Here is a 20,413-nt window from a genome sequence, read left to right on the forward strand (position 1 = left end):
GAAGCTAGAAATACAAAGAACGAGCTGTGTAAGTTAAGTGTTGTTAAGAGTTATGAGTGACATGGAGAGATTGTATGTTTGTGGACAAAATACCAGAAGTCTATGTGTAGGTGAAACAGAAAGAAAAGACAGCTAACTGGGTCAGAGTTGTGCACCTTGACAACCAATAAAGTGCTAGCTCACTATGCAACCATCATTAACCCTCCCAATACACAGGCAGGTTGTATTAGTAATATACCTCCCTGATTGGCGGCTGTCCACCAACTACTACCTATTGATGATCTAGGCTTCTATACAAATTGGAAGCATAAGGAACAATGATCTGTACCTAAAGCCATTTCAGCAAGGGAGAAACAGAATTATTCAGTAATAATGTCTCTGAATATACCAAATGGCATCAAACAAAAATATATGGAAGTCCATCTAAAAACTATTAAAGGTTTTTCAATGTACTACAGGTACACCAGTGAATTTCCGGCAACTGATGGTTTGGCACCTCCTCTAGTCCGGACAAAATTACATGAGGGAACTTGAAATTACCGTGGCCACCAGACTAGTTTACTGGGCAGCCACAGAGGGCGTTGTGTGTAGGGCATGCTTATTTACATTCTTTACACTGCACTTGGTGGTGAAACTGCAATTCTGTGAGATTCTTAGCTTATTTTGCTTAAATTTAACCCTAACTATGGCCTCTAAGACATATGAGAGTGTCAGTCGTGGTGTCAAACACAAACACCAGTCCATATTGATCCAAGGTAAAGTAGAACTGTTGAAAAAATGGACTGTGGAGTTTGATTGTGTTAGCTGCGCGACACCTACAGTATTGGTTCAACTGCTTATGATGTAAAGAAGCAAAGAGAGAAAATACTGAAATTCTATGCAGAAAGTGATTCTAAGAAGCAAATGACGATTAAAAAACCTATGAAAGATGGTAAGAGTACTAAGCACCGTCGAGTGATGATGGAATGGTTTCAACAGCATTGGACTGATGGAGTGGACTTGTCAAGTACCATGATAATGGACCAGGATAAGTTGTTCCATAAAGAACTTAAATTACAATATGAGCATGACTATAGTGAAGGATGGCTTCAAAGATTCAAGAAGTGTCATGGAATTTCCATGAATAAAGTGTGCGGAGAAAAGTGGTCTGCAAACCATGAAGGAGCTGCCAGGTGTGTGGAAGAATTTGCAAAACTCGTAGCTGATGAGCACCTCAGTCCTGAGCAGGTGTGTAATGCAGACAAAACCACATTATTTTCGTGATGCACACCTAGGAAAACACTAACAACACGACAAAAAAGACTCCACAGGATTCAAACAATCTAAGGACAGACTTACCATCTAAGGGTGCTCAAACATTTAATATCTGTTTAATTCAAATTTCTAACTGTCCATGGTATACTTTAGACACATGGGAGATGTATAATTAGTGGGTTAGAGGTGTGTTGATGAATTATCATTATGTGACCATGGTTGGTCCAGCAAAATGGTTAATCCGACAAGGCTTTGGAACCAAAAGTGCCAAAAAATCGGTGGTGTACTTGTACGCAGAGAGACAAGAAAAATGCATGGGACACCTCCATTAACATTTAAAAAGAAAACTTGAAAAATGTTTGGAAACAGTTATGGGTGAACTCAAGACTAATGATTATATATGTATGGCAGCAGAGAGAAACAGTATTATTTATCAAGGAAAATGCAAAGTGAATGCTACATTCTAGCCATGCCTACTGGCAAGATATCATCAGTTACTTATCAGTGGGTAGGTACACATCTCATTCAATGTATGTTGGCAGTAATATGTTCTCCACTATAAATACACTTTTGAAAGTTAGCAATCAGTTCTGTTTAAACAACACTGCCTTCTATCTATCTCTATCTCTGATGCCTGTTCCCTTTAAGAACTCCCTCAAGGGGGTGGCCAAGACAATAGAGTTTCCATAACTAGTGACCTTCAGTGCTGCTTCTTAGCCTTTAATGCCTCAACCTTAACAGGCCTCTGGCAGAGGGACAGTCCAGTGCAGCGTTTGCAGAGGCTTCTACCCAAAGTTCTAACTGACCACTTCTACCTAATTTTTCTACCTAATAGTCCTACCTAAACGTTCCTACCTATTGCTTCTATCTGCTGCTCCTGCTATTTAGCCAAAAGGCAGGGCTAGCACATAGTACTCACCACAGGAAATCTAGAGTTACGAAGAATGAGCTGTGTGAGCCAATCACTGTCAAGTGTTGTCTGTGACAGGGACAGAAATCTGTATGTTTATGGACAGAATGCCAGCAGTCCATATGAAGTTGAGGCAGAAATTAAAGTCAGCTAACTGGGTCAGAGGAGCGGAACTTGAAAACCAATGATGTGTGAGCTCACTATGCAACTATCACTAATCCTCCTTATAAACAGGCAGGTAGTACTGGTAATATACCTCCAGCACTACCTACCTGGGTATCAGTTTAAGACTAATATTCCACTCTAGTCATTCTCCTTAATCTCTGCACTATCACAAATAGTTTGTAAAGAAGATCCAGTAAGTTCAAGGCCATGCTTAATATCAGCTGCTTGTTCAACTCTGTCATACTTATTGGGCTCATCCATTTTAACCTCTGTGGTGATGGTCTTAAACTTCTTAGTATCACTGGTACCAGGAGAACTTAAAGAGACACTTTGGTGGTATGATGCATGGGAAAAAACATGTGCAATGTACACTATACTGCATCACAAAATACTGTAGCACTTCATGACTATAGATTATATCCATGCCATGCGTACATGCACTTCTCACATGGAATTGGTAATGCCACACCACTGCAGTAACAGCCCAATGATGACTGCATTATTTGAATTTAAACCTACGTAAATTAAAAAAGGTGTAAATGAACCATGAGTGATATTCTACAAATAGTATAAATGAAATATGTGTAAATCGAGACAATCCTGTACCAAGAAGTTTTATACACTTGTGATACATACGAATAACTTTAAAAGTTTTTACCTTCAATGTACACTCATGCAATGAGTGGTATAAAAAATGCAACCATGCAACCTTTTGTCAAAAAACCTATCTCCATCCCTAAATTGAATATCACTTACCAATTACTGTATAACTTGCAGGAGGTTCAAACACTGCTTCATCTATAACACAAGAAAGTCTGTCTTCCTCACAAACAGTGGATACATTGTCTATACGTTCATCAACACCAAATATGTTGCCAAATGTGATTCTTGCTGTTAATACATGGAAGAGAGGGATTTCTGAAAAAGTATAATGATTCATATATTAGTTACACAAAACATCCATCATCTAGAAGTGAAAGTTTTCTACAATCTTTGCCAAGTCATTAATACATACCATAAACATTCACAATGAGGTCTTTTATATTTACTTTGGTTCATTTCTTACACATTTGCAATTTTCTACTCATTTTTAATCTTTTCAAGCCTTCCTTTTCACTCTTCCTTCCAGCTGGGTGTCTTTACTGTTTTGTTTCATACACTTATATATTTTCCATAGAAGGAGAAACAGCATTGGCAGAGCCATGTCACAAACAATGCCACGTTGACAGAAAAAAGTAAAATGAAGTGAAATATAACAGGGCACTTATATACATTGAACTATGTTGTGGAAGGAAGGAAGTAGCTTCAATAACAGCAAATCCTCAAGTGGGTAATCCTTTCGTGGAAACTAAGGGAAGAAGTGACCAGCTATGTACCGCAGGCTAGGCCTTGTGGACCATGAAACAGCTCAAGAGAGCAGTCATCAAATAGTTCCTGTGGATAAAAGAAGTACAGAGGAATAAAAAATGAATACAGAGGAAATTCAAACAGCAACAAGCCAGTGGATCCTTCCAAGGCTGTTTGTGATAGTGGAAGATATTAGAAACTCACAGAGTAATGTGGTAAGATTAGAAAGACATACAGATGTTTCAAAGGGAAAAGCCTACAAACTTTTCAAGGTACTAAGGAGGTGCAAATAACATCAATCTTGGACTTGAAGCAAAATATTCATAAAGTCTGTTCTTAAAAATCTTTATAGTACTGCTTTCAACCACTCTAATTGGGAAATCATTCTATATGTCAACAATCCTGGTGAAGAAAAGAGTACTTCACCTCATTCAAATTAAAACTTTGACCACATGTGAAATTTGACAAATTAAGCCTTAAGTACTTTGTTAGATCGAGATTATTGAAGCCTCTAATAATTGTGAATACCTGTATTAGATCTCCTCTTAACCTTTTCTTTTCTAAGCTCCCTTCATAAAACACTTACACTTTGTCCTAACTCTCTACTATCTATGCTTAACCATGCATAAGAAAGGTAGTTATTGATACCAGGTCTTTCTATTCAACTCAAGCTTCGCTCCACACCTTCTATTCTTGTTCTCATCTCTCTTGCTGTGTGACAACACACAGTCCTACCTCACTCTAACATGTATCTTAACACTTTCAAATAACCTACCATCTGCTTTCAGAGAAACTTAACTATTTTTGTCAAACAATTTTGTTACATCTAGCTGTTCACCAATACCAAAGACACCAATACCAAAGAGTTCTCCATCAATACCAAAGATTTAAGGCTCATTCAACAATGTATTCCAGTCTACTTTCCCATATGCCAGCTCCAAGTCGATGACTGCTGCCTAAAATATGAGTGGCAAGGAGGTTAAAAGAGAAGAAAGGAAAGGTGGCTATGAATGGTGGAATGAAATGGTATGGGATACAGCAAAGAATAAGAGGGATCTACATATGAAGTTTATGCTCATGAATTAGTCAGGGAAAGATTTGGACAAAAAAATAAAAAGGAGTGTAATACATGAGTGAAGAGGATAAAGCAAAATCCACAAAAAAGTGCACAACCATATACATACCATGCATACAAAATAAGTGTATGTTTCCAGCTGGGCTGTCTCCTGATTCTTTGGACCTACTGATATATTACAATTTTGTATTCTCCCAATACAGTTCATATAACTTAAAATTTTCTTATGCTTGCTCTGCTAATCCATTTCAAAGGATTTGTGTCTCAAGGGTGGTTGTTTTCTTCTGCACATGTCTTTCTCCAACAAAAAATCATGGTTAACAGGATGAAAGATGAAACAATTTGGTGTGATTATTCTGGAGCAGGAACTTTATGTGCAAGAGTACAGTATATTGATTTAGTTAGAAAATGTACTACTGAGTGACTGAATGCCTAGTGTTGACCCAGAAGTTTATCACATATGCTCTAAAGATTTTACCTCACAGTCTTTACATAATTCATGCATTTTGCTGCGGGAGGAATGGATAGTATTCCCCTTTGAATATCCCTACACCTAATGCACAGATATCTCCAGCTTTTGGTCTCTGCAAGCTGAGACAATCCCATATTGTGGAATTATTTATTTGCACTACATGGGGAGAGTTTTACACTCATGGGGCTCTATCTCACAAATATTCTCTATCACACAGCTTAAAATTCTGTAAGCTGTATACATTAAGCATGTTTTCAGTCATTTTATTCTAATCATGCACTACTCTTATACTACTTAATTTCGGGTTATATTTTCTGGTTGGTCTTACTGTACATCTCTCAAAGAGCTGTTCACTGTCTACATCACAGACCTGTTTTACAAACTTAATGGCTGTGTGATCAGGTCACCCTAACTCCTCTCTTTTAAGGTAGGCAAATGTAAGGCCTCTAGCCTTTCCCTGTAACTTATCTCTCAGAATTCCAAGATTATCTTCATTCTCTGGATCTTCTCTATAAGCTATCTGTGCTTCTTTAGGTGTATTAACCAAACATGAGTTGCATATCATACTTTTGGCCTTAATGTATAAATGTGCAAAGCATGCTTGAATTCTATTCTAACACTGCCAGCAGACAGTTAGTCTCCCTGACTGTTCTCCTAAGGTGGGACTTGGGGCAACCAGTTAGGAACAATGACGATTCTCAAATCTTTCTCACAAACAGATTCCAGCATTCTATTTCTGCCAGACAATAATCATATCAAGGCTTTCTTTCACTGACTCTACCCTGTTACTTTAAATTCAATTAGGATGAACTTCATCAAACATGTATCAAGGTCCCCTTGTAAACATAATGCTTCACTTCCATCATGAACTTTTCATCTACAAACATTCAGGTAGGAATCCATACCCTCAGGCAAGTCAAGCACATATATTAAGAGGAAAAATGATCCCGGAACAGAACTCTGTGGTGCGCTGCTGGTCACCTTGACCTATTTTGGGAAGGCTCTTCTGACAAGAGCCCTTTGTTCCCTTCCACTGGATAATCTACTACCCATGAAAGGAACTTCTCCCTTATAACTGCCAGATGATCAAGCTTCTTGGTTAGCCTCTTATAAAATGCTTCCTGGAAGTACAGGTACAAACAATCCACCTAGCCTTCCCTTTTGACCATGACAAAGCTCCCTCTCTTGTAGAAACCTAAGAGGTTTGCTACACATGACCTTTCCCTAAAAGCATGCAACCTTTCACTTACATAATTTCTCCTCTGAAGAAAGTCATCCATTTGCTTTCTAATTCTTTTACAGACCACATTCGATTGTGAGACCAGTTGTAGTTCAATGCCTGTTCGCAGTCGCCTTTTCTAGACAGGTATGACATATGACCTCTCCTATTCCCTTGGCACTTTGCTGTGTAATCACCTACAAGTGCTATTTTGGGGAGTTTTACACTTGTGAGGCCCCATCTCTTGAACATTCCATACTATTATACAACTTTTTAAATTCATGAATGCTGTTTACATTAACCATGTACCCATTCATTCTGTTCCATTCATCCACCTCTCATGAACTTTTCATCATCTACAAACATTCAGACAGGAATCCATACCCTCAGGCAAGTCAAGTACATATATTAAGAGGAAAAACGATCCCAGAATAGAACTCTGTAGTGCTCTGCTGGTCACCTCGACAAGTCCTTTGTTCCCTTCCAGTGGATAATCTTCTACTCACGAAAGAAGCTTCTCCCTTATAAATGTCAGATGATCAAGCTTCTTGGTTAGCCTCTTATAAAATACAGTATCAAATGCTTCCTGGAAGTATACATACAAACAATCCACCTAGGCTTCCCATTTGACCATGACAGAGCTCACTCTCTTGTAGAAACCTATGAGATTTGTTACACATGACCTTTCCCTAAAAGCATGCTAACTTTCACTTACATAATTTCCCCTCTGAAGAAAGTCATCCACTTGCTTTCTCATTATCTTTTACGGACCACATTCAATCATAAGCCCAGTTGTAGTTCAGTGCCTGTTCCCAGTCGCTTTTGTTAGAGACAGGTATGACATTTGACCCTTCCTATTCCTTTGGCACTTTGCTGTGTAATCGTCTACATGTGCTATTTTGGGGAGTTTTACACTTGAGAGGCCCCATCTCTTGAACATTCCATATCACTATACAACTTTTTAAATTCATGAATGCTGTCTGCATTAACCAAGTACTCATACATTCTTTCCATTCATCCACCTCCTTTATATTGTAAAACTACTATTTTACATCTTCTTTAAAAATATTCTTCCTTAATTTCATGTTAGATCATCTGGCTGCTCTATCCTTACATCTCTTGAAAGACTACTCACTGTCCACATCATCAATCTGTTTCAAAAGTTATAGGCTGTGATCATGTTACTCCTTGCTCTTCTCTCTTCCAAGTTGGCCAAATCTAAAGCCTTTAGCCTTTCATTGCAACTTAACTCTCTCAATTCTGGTACCAACTTTGTTGCCCTTCACTGGAACCACTATTTCTTCTTGTGCTTCTTTACATGCAGTAACCAAACTTGGAGAAGCACATTCTAGTCTTCATGGTGTAATAGTTAGCGTTCCTGATCATGATGCATTCATGGGCCGCTCAGGGTCGAGCCCATAGGTTCGAATCCTGGTTGTAGCAGTCAGTCCTCAGTTAACTCAGCTGTTCATCCACTCCTAGGGTTGGTTGATAAAATGGGTACCTGACTCAGGTGAGGGTATATATTTATAGCATTAATGAGATGTCCTTAATCTGGGCCTCAGTTGCCCATGCCGTTTCAGCTAACATAGGAAAAAAATGCAGGACATGACCAGCTTGCTAGATATTTCCTTTTCAGATTCTGCTAAATTAAGGTTCCACTGCAAGTAAAAAACCACCTTCGGCGAGGCAGTATCACATGCAGTGCAGTTTCGTCAAAGAACTTCTCTCTCCAAAGGAGTCTAGGTTTCCCTGCTACTAGAAGTAATGAAGGGTTGGACTGAGGTAGCTTTTAGAAAGAGGCCCTGGGCACACTAGAACTCCTTCACAGAAATTAGTCCTAGGACTATGATTAATAAATAAATAAATGTAATTGAAAGCTATTTTGATATCTGCTAGATAATAGCTTACCTTCTTTGCTATTTTCCTTGACTCCTAAGTCCGTCTCATATGCAGAATCCTGAAGCTTATTTCATACTAGATAATAATCATACTGAGGCCTTCCTTCACTTTGCCCCATCTTCATTACTTCAAATTTGCTTGGGTTGAATTTCATCAACCATGTATCATACAAACTTGGGATTCTGTTTAGGTTCCCCTGTAAGCTGATGCAATCCTCCTCACTTTTCACTAAGCTCATGACTTTTGCATCATCTGCAAGGGGTCCATACCTTCATGCAAATCACTCGTATAGATCAAGAAGAGTAACAGTCCCAAAACAAAATGCTAGGGCACACTTTTGGTGAGCTCCACTTGTGTCCTTTGCTTCCTTACAATAAAAAAATATTCTGTCTATTGGAGGAGTCTTTCCTCATTCTTGTCTAATATTCCAGCTTCTTAATCAGCTTCCCATGAGGTACTGTGTCAAATGCTTTCAGAGAGCCAAGATATACAGTCTATGACAGAATCAGACAGAGCTCACTCTCACAGAAATCTGAGAGGTCTGTTGCACATGACTTCCTTTCCTTAAAATTGTGTTGACTCTCAATTAGGTAATTTCTCCTCTGCAGAAAGCTATCCATTTGCTTTCTGTTTAACTTTCCCAGCACTTTACAGATCACACTCATCAAAGAGACTGGTCTGTATTTCAGCAACTCTTCCCAGCATCCATTTGCTCTTCACTTAGTGTCTGTATCAGCATTGTGACCATAAATCAGATTAACAGCATATAAACAAAGAATGTGTATTTCCAATGACACGCACACAAATTTATACAAAGATCTTAATTACTCACCAATTTTAACAGGGAACCCACTTGGAAGCTGCATCTGAATGAAATGCTTGAGCTTGGCAAAGTGAGAGGAGCTGATAGCCATAAGATCTACAATTGGCATCACTTGCTCCTGTAGTTTCAATGGGTGCTCCTCTGCTAACCAAAGGTGAGCCTGTAAAAAGAACACATCCAACATTATCTTTCAATGCATACCAATACTCTGCAAAAACACTTTACCTTTCAGTGCATAAAAGCATTCTGCATAAGCAACTTTTGGGAAACTTTTTAGAATCTTAGCTTTGCTGGTCTTACTCTCAGCCTCATTAAAACTACATTACCCAGTTAAAAACATTTTCTTTTCCTTATAAATCACAAATTTTTTACCTTTTACCTTGTCATTACATTCTTTTCCAATCTAACTCTTTTTGTTTCTCCCACTTTTAAATTTATGGCCTAGCCTCAATAGCAATTTGAGTCTGTGACTCAAAAAAAATAAGAAAAGCACATAAAGATAAAAATAAATGAGAAGAGAGCACTAAACACAAAAACAATGAATAAAAAAAGTGGTACAGATATTCAGAAATACTGGATTTGATTACCTAATGCTGGCAGATGGTATATGAGTAGGGTGAGCAAAATCAGTTGTAGATGATGACTATGACATGAATAAAGAACAGAACAATAAGTAGGTAACAGGGATATGATGAAAAACATATGATGTGTGTATAGATGAGGTTCTGCAAGAAAAGTCATAAGGGGACACAGATATAGATAGGTATAGTATAATATCATTATACAACGCTGGTTGTACTCCACAATGGAGTGGGGAATGATGAACTTGCAACAAGATTCTCAACAAGAATGCACTCCTTTCCATCTACAGATGATGATACAGCCTTATTGAAGGTGACTTCTTGCTCATAGTGAAAAAACTTGCACGTGGAATCTGATAACACCAGCAGAATGTATCGTGTAACAAACACCTTTTTTGAAAAATAAGCCTGTACTGAATTACAGCTCACTGTAATCCCATCATTTCCCGCAGAACATTTCTTAATAATAAGAGTAATTTTTCCATGAACTTTTATCATGGAAGCTCAGGCAGAATATTCCACATGTGGGTTACCATTTCCAACAAATGAAAGTGTACAGCAACAAACAATGACAAATAACAAAATAACAACAAAATTCTTTATGTCAGCTTGGATATCATGTAAGTGATAAACATTCTTTTTTCTTTCTTTTTTGCTTTGTCGCTGTCTCCCGCATTTGCGAGGTAGCGCAAGGAAACAGACGAAAGAAATGGCCCAACCCACCCCCATACACATGTATATACATACACGTCCACACACGCAAATATACATACCTACACAGCTTTCCATGGTTTACCCCAGACGCTTCACATGCCCTGATTCAATCCACTGACAGCACGTCAACCCCGGTATACCACATCGATCCAATTCACTCTATTCCTTGCCCTCCTTTCACCCTCCTGCATGTTCAGGCCCTGATCACACAAAATCTTTTTCACTCCATCTTTCCACCTCCAATTTGGTCTCCCACTTCTCCTCGTTCCCTCCACCTCCGACACATATATCCTCTTGGTCAATCTTTCCTCACTCATTCTCTCCATGTGCCCAAACCATTTCAAAACACCCTCTTCTGCTCTCTCAACCACGCTCTTTTTATTTCCACACATCTCTCTTACCCTTACGTTACTTACTCGATCAAACCACCTCACACCACACATTGTCCTCAAACATCTCATTTCCAGCACATCCACCCTCCTACGCACAACTCTATCCATAGCCCACGCCTCGCAACCATAAAACATTGTTGGAACCACTATTCCTTCAAACATACCCATTTTTGCTTTCCGAGATAATGTTCTCGACTTCTACACATTCTTCAAGGCCCCCAGAATTTTTGCCCCCTCCCCCACCCTATGATTCACTTCCGCTTCCATGGTTCCAACCGCTGCCAGATCCACTCCCAGATATCTAAAACACTTTACTTCCTCCAGTTTTTCTCCATTCAAACTTACCTCCCAATTGACTTGACCCTCAACCCTACTGTACCTAATAACCTTGCTCTTATTCACATTTACTCTTAACTTTCTTCTTTCACACACTTTACCAAACTCAGTCACCAGCTTCTGCAGTTTCTCACATGAATCAGCCACCAGCGCTGTATCATCAGCGAACAACAACTGACTCACTTCCCAAGCTCTCTCATCCCCAACAGACTTCATACTTGCCCCTCTTTCCAAAACTCTTGCATTCATCTCCCTAACAACCCATCCATAAACAAATTAAACAACCATGGAGACATCACACACCCCTGCCGCAAACCTACACTCACTGAGAACCAATCACTTTCCTCTCTTCCTACACGTACACATGCCTTACATCCTCGATAAAAACTTTTCACTGCTTCTACCAACTTTCCTCCCACACCATATATTCTTAATACCTTCCACAAAGCATCTCTATCAACTCTATCATATGCCTTCTCCAGATCCATAAATGCTACATACAAATCCATTTGCTTTTCTAAGTATTTCTCACATACATTTTTCAAAGCAAACACCTGATCCACACATCCTCTACCACTTCTGAAACCACACTGCTCTTCCCCAATCTGATGCTCTGTACATGCCTTCACCCTCTCAATCAATACCCTCCCATATAATTTACCAGGAATACTCAACAAACTTATAACTTATATAAGTGATAAACATATGACCTGAAATTAGGAATCAAAATGTGGAGAGATATGAACGGCCCTTACAAGTACATAAATGAGGCGAAAACAAATGATAGTGGGAAAAGATAAACATACCAGAATGAGAAAGTTCTCTCCTTCATACCTGTTCACTGTTTTCTGCCTTAGTGAGGTACAGTTCAGGACAGATGACTGAACCTTAAAAGAAAAATCCTTGCTTGGCACCTTCCTCTATTCCTTCTTTTGGGGAACATATAGTGCAGAATGGGAGGATTACCAGCTACCCCTGTTCCTACCCTTATTATTCACTTCAACAACATGCAAGAAACATGTGGGTAGTATTTTTTATTTTTTTTTTTTTGTATTATACTTTGTCGCTGTCTCTCGCGTTTGCGAGGTAGCGCAAGGAAACAGACGAAAGAAATGGCCCAATCCCCCCATACACATGTATATACATACGTCCACACACGCAAATATACATACCTACACAGCTTTCCATGGTTTACCCCAGACGCTTCACATGCCCTGATTCAATCCACTGACAGCACGTCAACCCCGGTATACCACATCGCTCCAATTCACTCTATTCCTTGCCCTCCTTTCACCCTCCTGCATGTTCAGGCCCTGATCACACAAAATCTTTTTCACTCCATCTTTCCACCTCCAATTTGGTCTCCCTCTTCTCCTCGTTCCCTCCAACTCTGACACATATATCCTCTTGGTCAATCTTTCCTCACTCATTCTCTCCATGTGCCCAAACCATTTCAAGACACCCTCTTCTGCTCTCTCAACCACGCTCTTTTTATTTCCACACATCTCTCTTACCCTTACGTTACTTACTCGATCAAACCACCTCACACCACACATTGTCCTCAAACATCTCATTTCCAGCACATCCATCCTCCTGCGCACAACTCTATCCATAGCCCACGCCTCGCAACCATACAACATTGTTGGAACCACTATTCCTTCAAACATACCCATTTTTGCTTTCCGAGATAATGTTCTCGACTTCCACACATTCTTCAAGGCCCCCAGAATTTTCGCCCCCTCCCCCACCCTATGACCCACTTCCGCTTCCATGGTTCCATCCGCTGCCAGATCCACTCCCAGATATCTAAAACACTTCACTTCCTCCAGTTTTTCTCCATTCAAACTCACCTCCCAATTGACCTGACCCTCAACCCTACTGTACCTAATAACCTTGCTCTTATTCACATTTACTCTTAACTTTCTTCTTCCACACACTTTACCAAACTCAGTCACCAGCTTCTGCAGTTTCTCACATGAATCAGCCACCAGCGCTGTATCATCAGCGGTAGTAATCTATGAAAAAACTACAATGACATGGCTTGAACTGTAAATATGGCTGAAAAAAAGAATTATCAGAGAAGAAGAGGTAAAACAAATTTACCACAGTAGTACTTCCATTGACAACCAATGCCAATCAATTCATTACTATATGATTTATTTTTCTGAGAGAGTTAACATGTACTGCTGTTTGACATTATGCATATCATTCCTTTAGCATTTCTTATTCCATATCTCACTATTGCAAGACAAAGTCCTCCCAAGCAAAATGAATACAGCACAACCTAGTTACCATTTGACTAAATAATAAGACCTATGAGCACTTCCTGTGCTATGGAATCTCCCTTTCAGAAATCAAACAAGCCATATTTTATGCAAATCTCTCCCTCATGGTGAGGAACTTTCCTAAATAAGAAGAGTTACCTTCATCTGACAGTAACTTGCTCTTTTTTTCTTTTTATGTTTAAGGCTTTGGTCTAGGACAAAAATACATATCAAAGCTAAGTAAGCAATATCCTCCTTACTCTGCCTGGACCTGAGACATTACAGGTTTCATAGCCACAATGATACCCAAAAGGAAATGACATTCCGGTCACATTTGACCAATGCGCCAAATATACAAGATCTTCATAGGGATAAAACAAAATCTATAATGATAGCACACAACTTACCTTAAAACTCTGCACTTTCTTCGTAACTTCCTTGGGTCTACCAATGTCCCGACCTTGTAAGTCTATATCCCTATCAAAGTACTCTTCAGCACCAATGTTGCTAGGATTATTTAGGCTGTAGGTCTCACTCTGAAAAGTTGAAATAATTTCTCTAAAATGCTGACTTACTTTTTTACAGTTCAGATACTGAGTGATATCTAATTTACTGCCAACAGGGTTAACAACTATTTTTCTGAAAAAGACAAAGATTGCACATACCTAAAGGCCCAAAACATATGTCCCACACCTGCTTTACTGAGCCACAGGCAAAGCTCTGTAACACAACACACAACATAGTTATAAAAGACAGATGCAGATGAACCACCAAGATATGCAAGCAATACTTGACAGTGAAGTGAATGACATCCCTTTATACACCAGTATGGAATAGCTTCTCGTAAAACTTATACAGCACCCCTAACTTTTGGGAAGCAGAATTAATGTTGCATCTAGTGAGAGGTTACCACAATAAAGTGGAGAATAAAGTTATTCCTAACACTGTCTACTAATGAAGGCATAAATTACAGTGCTTTGAAATAAAATGTAACAGTAGGAAAGAAGAAAGGCTTAGAAGGAAATATGAGTAGAAGCAGCAACTTTTCATTGTTTAAAAACTTTGATGTTCTTTTTTTTTTTTCTTTTAAACTATTCGCCATTTCCCGCGTTACAAGGTAGCGTTAAGAACAGAGGACTGGGTCTTTTTTGGAATATCCTCACCTGGCCCCCTCTGTTCCTTCTTTTGTAAAATAAAAAAAAAAAAAAAACGGGTTCCTTCTCTCTTACTGTTGTTCACTTCATCTTCTTCATTTCAAAGATAGATATTTGATGTTCTATCTTACTATTAAAGTGTTACCATTAATGAATATCATTCCCTATATGAGAAAAATTCAAGCCATGAAAATGATAAGTGCTATCTGAACCTTTTTTTTTTAAGCTGGTAAGAAAATATAAAAAAAGAGGATTTCAATTTCATCCAGTCACAACTCACAGGAAAACAATAAAGCCTCTCTTCATAGACTAAACTACCTAAGGTTAGGCAGCAAAATGAGACAGCACCATTATAGATAAGCCTCTATATCTAAAGCAAGAGTTTATTTCACTACATCAGGCATTTCACAAGGTGCCAAAGCCTTTAGAGAGGTCCCTGGTATTACTAGGACTCTATATGCCAAACTTTTTCATTCTATAAGAGATTTACTGCTCCCCCTGCTTTCTCCCTCTCTGATGTACTCCCTCCTCTCTCCTTACCTCTACTCTCACTGTACCAACAGGCACCTCTCTTATCATCATTTCCAATCAGTATGTGTTCTATCTACTGTTATACATTCATCTTTTGTTACAAGCATTTTCATTCTCAATGTGCCAACAGAAACTTTTCATCATATCCAATCAGCTCTTCAAAGTGTTCCATCTACTTTTAAAAACTTCATCTTTAGTTGCTAGCATTTTCATAGATTTGTATAAAATATTTTCACTCATTATATACACCTATCTTCTAATCTTAATCATTTCCTTCCAAAACTCTTTGTTTTCTCTTTTAAATTCTGATTCATTATTTTTTCTCAAATCTTGATATGCATTTTTTTTCATTGATACATACTATCATTTTAACTGTTTCATAAAGAGCTATGTATTCTAAACTCTTTGCCCTGCATTCATCACTAATTCTGGGCAAATTCAACTTCTTCATCTAGGCTCTCCTTTCTTCTACTATCTCCACCAAAGTACAGTACTAACAGCCTATTATTACCAGATGATCTAACAAATTCCCTCCCAACCCTCTCTTAGAAAGACCATCATGCATAATATCTGTCATATACCTTCTAATTAGAAAAATCCATCATCCTTCTTTCTACCATCTTCCCTTGTTTGTACCATGTGTATTCATAAACATCTTTATGTTTTGAGTGTAATTGCAAAACTCACACCTGGTGATGCATACAATTCAAGTATTCTCTCCCCATGTAAAAGAGAGAATGTAAGGAGCAGTTTGAAAGAAGGGCGATAAAAAAGTTCAGATGAATGTGCAGCAAATGCAATCATGTGTGCATAAGGTGTTTAAAATATTTAGAGAATGACGGTTCAAGATCATAGAACTAGTAGTTGGATACAAAGGTTATGAGATATAAGAATCAGAGTTAAAATGCACGGTGGGCAGATGAGATTAGAAATGCTATGGAAGAGCAAAAACAGGTATATGGCAGATTGCTTGAAAGGAATGTACCAGTGGAAGTTTAATAAAGGAAGAGGCAAGAATATAAGATATGTACGTGCAACCTTAAGAAGCTGATGGAGGAAAGCAAGGAATGAGTTGAAAAAGATTTTGGAAGAAACTCAGGTGAAAAGTTTAGATAGAATAAGAAAAAGTACTGGAAAGAGTTGATATAGAGGAAAGAGGTGGATGTAAGAGTGGAAATAGAAATGTGTAAGGAAGAGGAGTTGCTGGATCAAAAGGAGGAATGAGACGATGATGGAAAGAGTATTTTGAAGAACTAATGAATGAGACAGTAGTTGTAAATGCCTAGGCATGGAAGTTGGAAAGAAAAAGATGCAAGTGGAGGGGCCTATAGCAAGAAAGGAGATGAAAAGAGGCGATTATGAGGTTGAAAACAGGAATGTATCTGGAGTGGGTGGGATGACCTTTGAAATGTTGAAGTATGGACAAAAAAGTGTGATACAGTGAAATCATTTAATATGTAATCTAACATGGAAGCAAAAGGTTGTGCCTGAGGACTGGGTGAAAGCTAATGTTGTTACTTCATGCAAAGGAAAAGGTGCTAAGGATATTTGGAAGAAGAAACTTGCAAAAAAATGTATAAGATTACTTTTCAAGAATAATTGTGGTGGGCGAATGTAATAAAATGACTGAAGACATGGTTAATGTAGATATGGTTAATGTAGTCAGCTAAGTATACCAAGAAAAAATGTATGAAAAAGTGCTGATTAATAGTGATGGAAGATACTGAATGCAGAATAAGTGAGGGACAAGGGGGTTTTAGGAAAGGTAGGGGATGTGTGGATCAGATCTTTGTGGTGAGAATGACCGTGGAAAAGTATGCAGCAAAAGGCAACATGCTGTATGCAGCTTTGAGGATTTGGAGCAAGTGTTGGACAGATCTGAGTGGAAACCATGATGAGTGTTAAGGATAAATGAGGTAGGTGCACCTGCTGGATGGTGTGAAAGCATGTGTAATAGTGGATGGAGAATTCAGCAAAAGTTTCTGTATGCATGTAGGTGTTTGGCAGGGCTGTGTGGTGTCACTGTGAGTGGCTTTTTAACATATATATAGATGGAGAGATAAAAGAGATGAAAGAAAAACTAAATGAAGAGAGTTAAGGTACGCTGTCTAGTGACAAGACCTGTTTTCAGATGATATTGTGATATTTGCTAATGTGAAGAGGAGTTGCAGAAGGTTGTGTTTTTATGATGTAAGCATGAACAAATGAAGTAAATGCAAGTAAAAGTGAAATGTTGGTGTTTTAACAGATACAGCGTGAAAGTACAGATTTTGCAAATCCCTATTCTCGCCTAGCACTCCCAACTTCATTCTGTACCTAACCTAACTATTCAAGTTGCCTATTACAAACAGTTTCTCCTATAGGTGCACACTGTTTACTTCTTGTCTAAGTTCTCTCCAAAAGGCATTCTAAACCTCTTCATCTCTAATTTACGTGGCACTACATATTACACATGAAAATACATACACTGCCTTTTCTTGTATATAAAGCTCCAACTTAGGCATTTTTCTGGCAAAAATCTAGAAAGCTCCTATCTGGTCTCTGTCACTATAATGTAAACTAGTTCAAATAAAACAATGTTGAAAAAGAATATCTGTTTGATTTACCCCACTTTATGTGGAAGAAAAAACTCACTGGGTTAGATATATAAATGCACATACAAAAAGGGACATATCATTGAAATTTCAATATCAAGTTCAGGATATATCACATATCAGCAAACATATTGACAAAGTAAGTAATTATGGCAGTTTAGCATGTATGATGCAAAATCTCTTTCATTAACAATGCATTTGAAGTAGGTGAATGGTAGTGGGAGAGGCATCAGGAGGATTACATAAAACGATATAGCAAAAATAAAAGGGGATCTGCTGTGAAGGAATGTTTAGGTATAAAAAGATGGTAAGATTTACAGGAGATCTAACATAGGATTCCCTCTTTGCAGAGCAAGAAAAGGAATATCAAATAGAAAGACATAACGTGCATAAAGGTAAATTTTACCTCTTCTGATGATGAGGGCGAATTCTGTTTTTCCTCCACTTCTGCAATATTGAGGAATGACTGAATAGGACTCCTGGGTGATGACTTCTCTTTGTCAGCATCAGTCAGATGCTCAGTTCGAGTCTTAGTTACAAGCTCAACATTCATAGCAGAGAACACCTGTGAGGATATTTGATTACTAGTGTGGCTGGTTTATATCATGTATCTTTTTTATATATATTTTGCTTTTCCCATATCAGAGAGATTGCATAAGAATAAGGAACAGATGAATAATGGCCTTATTTGCACATAATCACTACCTTGTATGATGTTTACTAAAACCAAAGCCCATCCATCATCTAAACTCATGTCCCACATGCTATTCTATTATCTTGCCCAATTTACACAACCTGGTTCAGCCCATTGATAACACTTGACATCAATCCAATGAATTCTATCCCATGCACACTTCTTATCCTCCTGAATATTTGGGCCCCAAGACCCTAAAATCATCTTTGTTCCACTTTTCAGTCTCCTTTACTCCCACATATCTAAAACACTTCACTTCTGCCAATTATTCTCATTCAAACTTACATCCCAACTAAATTGTCCCTCAATCCTGCTGAACATAATGACCTTGCTCTTATTCACATTCACTCTCAACTTTCTTTCACACACTTTACCAAACTCAGTCACCAACTTCTGCAGTTCCTCACTTGAATCAGCCACCAGTGCTGAATAATTGGCAAACAACAATCAACTCACTTCCATAGCCCTCTCATCCCTAACAGACTGCATAATCGCTCTTCTCTCCAGAACTCTGCATCTACCTCCCTAACCATCCAATCCATAAACAAATTAGATAACCATGGGGACATCACACACCCCTGCCGCGGACAGATCTTCACTGGGAACAAATCACTCTCCTCTCTTCCTACTCGCACACATGCCTTACACCCTTGATAAAAACTTTTCTGCTTCTAGCAGCTTAACTCCTACACCATATATTCTTAAGACCTTCCACAAAGCATCTCTATCAACCCTATCATATACCTTCTCCAGATCCATAAATGTCACATACAAATCCATCTGTTTTTCTAAATTTCTCACACACATTATTCAAAGTAAACACCTGATCTACACATCCTCTACCACTTCTGAAACCACACTGTTCCTCCCCAATCTGATGCTGTGAACATGCCTTCACCCTCTCAATCAATACCCTCCCATACAATTTTCCAGGTATACCCAACAAACTTTTGCCTCTGTAATTTCAACACTCACTTTTATCTCCTCTGCCTCTGTACAATGACACTATACATGCATTCCACCAATCTTCAGGCACTTCATCATGATCCCTACATACACAGAATATCCTTACCAACCAATCAATAAAATAGTCACCCCCTTACTTAATAAATTCAACTGCAATACCATCCAATCCTGCCACCTTGTCAGATTTCATCTTGCACACGGCTTTCACCACCTCTTCTCTCTTCACCAAACCACTCTCTTAGACTCTCCCACTTCACACACCACCCCGACTAAAGCACCCTACATCTGCCACTCTATCATCAAATGCGTTCAACAATCCTTCAAAATACTCACTCCATCACTTCCTATCATTACTTTCCCTCTTGCCCCCTTCACCAATGTTCCCATTTGTTCTCTTGTCTTTTGCACTTTATTTACCTCCTTCCAAAACATCTTTTTATTCTCCCTAAAGTTTAATGACACTCTCTCACCCCAACTCTCATTTGCCCTCTTTTTCAACACTTGCATTTTCCTCTTGACCTCCTGCCACTTTTTCTTATATATCTCCCAGTAATTTGAACTACTTCCTTGTAACATCCAAATGCCTCTCTTTTCTCTTTCACTAAAAACTTTACTTCTTCATCCCACCACTAACTAACTTTTCTAATCTGCCCACCTCCCACCTTCCCAAAATACATCCCATTCCTCATCCACTCCCCTCACTTAATTTGCTCTCACTTTTTGCCATTCTAAACTCACTTACTCTCACCACTCTTGTCTCTCTACATTCTCTCCTCTTTATAGAAAACTTCTACAAATCTTCACCTTCACCTCCACAAGACAGAGGTCAGACATCACATCAGCTGCCCCTCTCAGCACATTTCCACTCAAGTCTCTCTTTTACGTGCCTATCAATTAATACACAATATAATAATGCCCTTTGACCATCTCTCCTACTCATATATGTATACTTGTGTGTATATCTCCTTTTAAACCAGTTATTCCCACTCACCAGTCTTCTTCCAGCACACAAATGCACAA

At 38.6% G+C, this 20,413-nt stretch overlaps 1 protein-coding gene across 1 annotated transcript in view; it reads right to left on the reverse strand.

Annotated features, from left to right (window-relative positions):
- The window catches only part of LOC139765027 (ankyrin repeat domain-containing protein 13D), a 128,382-nt gene that overhangs the window by 37,149 nt on the left and 70,820 nt on the right, over positions 1–20,413 (reverse strand). Inside the window, exons 10-13 of the mRNA XM_071692103.1 lie at positions 18,140–18,298; positions 13,862–13,990; positions 9,177–9,327; positions 3,086–3,247 (exon numbers count right to left, since the gene is read on the reverse strand). Coding sequence (XP_071548204.1) covers positions 3,086–3,247; positions 9,177–9,327; positions 13,862–13,990; positions 18,140–18,298 — 601 coding nt within the window. The remainder of the gene's footprint in view (positions 1–3,085; positions 3,248–9,176; positions 9,328–13,861; positions 13,991–18,139; positions 18,299–20,413) is intronic.

Source organism: Panulirus ornatus, chromosome 52 (assembly GCF_036320965.1).
Source record: "Panulirus ornatus isolate Po-2019 chromosome 52, ASM3632096v1, whole genome shotgun sequence".
Taxonomy (NCBI): domain Eukaryota; kingdom Metazoa; phylum Arthropoda; class Malacostraca; order Decapoda; family Palinuridae; genus Panulirus; species Panulirus ornatus.